Source organism: Buceros rhinoceros, unplaced genomic scaffold (assembly GCF_000710305.1).
Source record: "Buceros rhinoceros silvestris isolate BGI_N320 unplaced genomic scaffold, ASM71030v1 scaffold29116, whole genome shotgun sequence".
In the NCBI taxonomy this organism is placed as follows: Eukaryota; Metazoa; Chordata; class Aves; order Bucerotiformes; family Bucerotidae; genus Buceros; species Buceros rhinoceros.
Window position 1 is genome coordinate 1 of NW_010416227.1, and position 2,446 is coordinate 2,446.

At 53.7% G+C, this 2,446-nt stretch overlaps 1 protein-coding gene across 2 annotated transcripts in view; it reads right to left on the minus strand.

The window, feature by feature from the left end:
• Positions 1-1,857: 1,857 nt before the first annotated feature.
• The window catches only part of STMN1 (stathmin 1), a 2,855-nt gene continuing 2,266 nt past the window's right edge, over positions 1,858-2,446 (minus strand). For both annotated transcript variants that reach the window (XM_010137741.1, XM_010137742.1), the window contains one exon: positions 1,858-2,347. In XM_010137741.1, coding sequence (XP_010136043.1) covers positions 2,279-2,347 — 69 coding nt within the window. In that variant the 3' untranslated portion in view covers positions 1,858-2,278. The remainder of the gene's footprint in view (positions 2,348-2,446) is intronic.

The window sequence follows — 2,446 nt, forward strand, 5'->3', positions numbered from 1 at the left end:
GACATCCAGCTGTTGTCCCATCGACCTCTTCCAGCACCACCCGCTCCCTGCTTGCGCCCCCCCCTCTCTTCCCTCACTCCCCCCGGCAGCTCCCCGGGAACGGGACCAAGCTCCGGCCCCGGGCATTCAGCTCCTGCTGAGCGCAGCGCAGGCAGCTACATAGAGCAGAAGGAAGACGAGGGAACAGAAGGCCCCAGGCTGAGATCTGACAGCTTTGGCAAGCCAAAAATTCACATTTAACATCTCTGTGCTCGTAACAGCATTTGGGGTTTGGCAGCGCTGTCATCGGCCTCCTCCCCACCCCTTGAAAAGATGGGAAAAACCCCCCCATGGCACATGGGGCACTTGGCCTTCTCTCAGCAGGGCAAGAAATACATTAAAGAGCAATTTTTTTTTTTTGATTGCCATGCATGCCTCATCTTCTTTATGGGAACTGATCCAGTCATCACTTAAACCTCCATTACATAGTACTAGAGCCACTCACCATCTTCTAGAAGCGCATCATGGAGCAGGTTTGAGCCTTTGTCTCCAAGTGCAGCTCTGCATTCCCCATCCTCCTCACCTCACCAGGCAGAACCGGATCCTCATCCCCCTGCTCTCAGCTCACCCAACGTCCCTACGTGCCATTAAAGCCCCAAACCTGTGCTATGCCCCCCCTGCAGATGGGTGGCTGCTCCCCAACAGCCTCTTACCTTCAGCTATGAAGCATCAAAACACTTCTGAAAATCCCTCCGGGAGAGGGTCCAATCCCAGCCTGGTGTTACTGCCCTGTTCTCTCATTCCAGCAGAGCAGCATCAGCTTTTGCTTAAGTACAGAGTGCCGAGTGTGGTACGTGACACCTTCCCAAACCCAGGTTCCTTCTTCAGCAGCCAGGGCTCAATTAGCCCCTTAAGACAACCCCATTCCTTACCAGCTTTTCCATCCTCAGACCACATCAACGCCACTGGGCAGCACCAGATGCTCCGAGTGCAGAGTTAATCTGAAAACAAGCCTGGGAGTCTCAAGATCAAGGACACAAATGGGGGAAGACAGGAGCAAGTGTGCCTCACCAAGACCAGAGCCAGCCAGCGTTGAAGCTGTGACACCCAAGAGCTGCCCCACTCCGAGGGAACACACTAAAGCCTCAGAACATGGCGCTTTCCTGAGGCGTTGGGTGGCTGTTCTGAGACTGCTGCAGAGCAGCACCAGTCCCTGTGGGTGTCCTCAGAGGACAGGACTGGAGCAGCTGGTTTGTTTTTTAAGCACTTGCACAATACAGCAGCTCTGCACTTCATCCACCTTGTTCCTCTGAGCTCAGGCTGTCAGATCATTTCTCACCCCTCAAGAAACATGAAGATGTGACCCACATCTGGCTGTGGGCAGGAGCTGACCTCCAGCCTCGCCCTGCTCAGTGCACCGTCCCTGCGTGTCTGCAGCGGACACCACAACAACTTCTCTAACAAGAGCGCTTTCGATGGGGGCAGGCCCCTGGCCCCAGCACAGAACAGGCCAGACTCCTCTGCTCCAACATGGCAGGAGGTGGTACAAGCCACCATTCAACAGCACAAGCCATCTTCTAGAAACCCTTCCCCAAAACCAGCTCAGCTCAGTCATGTGGTAACAAGGACCCATTTGTTAAGGGGTCAGCAGCCCAGGGGAGGTGGTTCTGAGCTGCTTTGAACAAAAACGCACACCAGCTGACAACCGCCGAGGTGTCAAAACAAAGCTCCGATTGTGAAATTAAGACAAGGGGGGAGAGGCAGCCTAGCAGCGCACCCGGGGCAGGCAGGGAAGTGCTGTGGCAGCACTGGGCCGGGACGCCTGTCACAGACCTCAGCCAGCAGATTACTGTCTCATCATTTTCCGAGTAATTCTCATGATAACAGCACTGTGCAGCTTTATTTAGTCACTCAGTTACAGCAGGATTTTAGCAGACTGGGACAGAGTCAGATTTTGGAAGTGTAACAGGTTCAGCATGGACTACACATTCCGCTCAAACACATCTTACCGAGCTGGTACAGTACTAGCCATCGCCCCAGCGGCGAGCGCCCTGGAGTAGAAAAGGATGCAACAAGAAGATAGCTACACTGGAAGGACAACACTTTAGAAAAGTGAAACATGGAAGGTCTCCCCTCTAGCCCCCAAAGCAAGTGTACAGTTGGGATCTAATTTTACAGTTCTACATCAGTTTCTAGAAACTTAAAAAAAAAAACAAACAAAAAACCCAAAGATAAAACCACTGGCCAGTACAGTCTTTGGATGTTTAGAGGTGGGGGAGAGTCAGTTTCCAGAACCGAGTCAGTCGGTTTCAGCCTCACCGGGATCTTTGCCTTCTTTGTTCTTTCGAACCTCTTCGATATGCTTGTCCTGGAAGAGAGCAGCAGGATGGGGGTGGGAGTGGGAGTCAGCTGCCACAGCAGCCCCCACTGGCCGCCCCCCCCCAGCCGGGGGCAGGACCTGCACGGC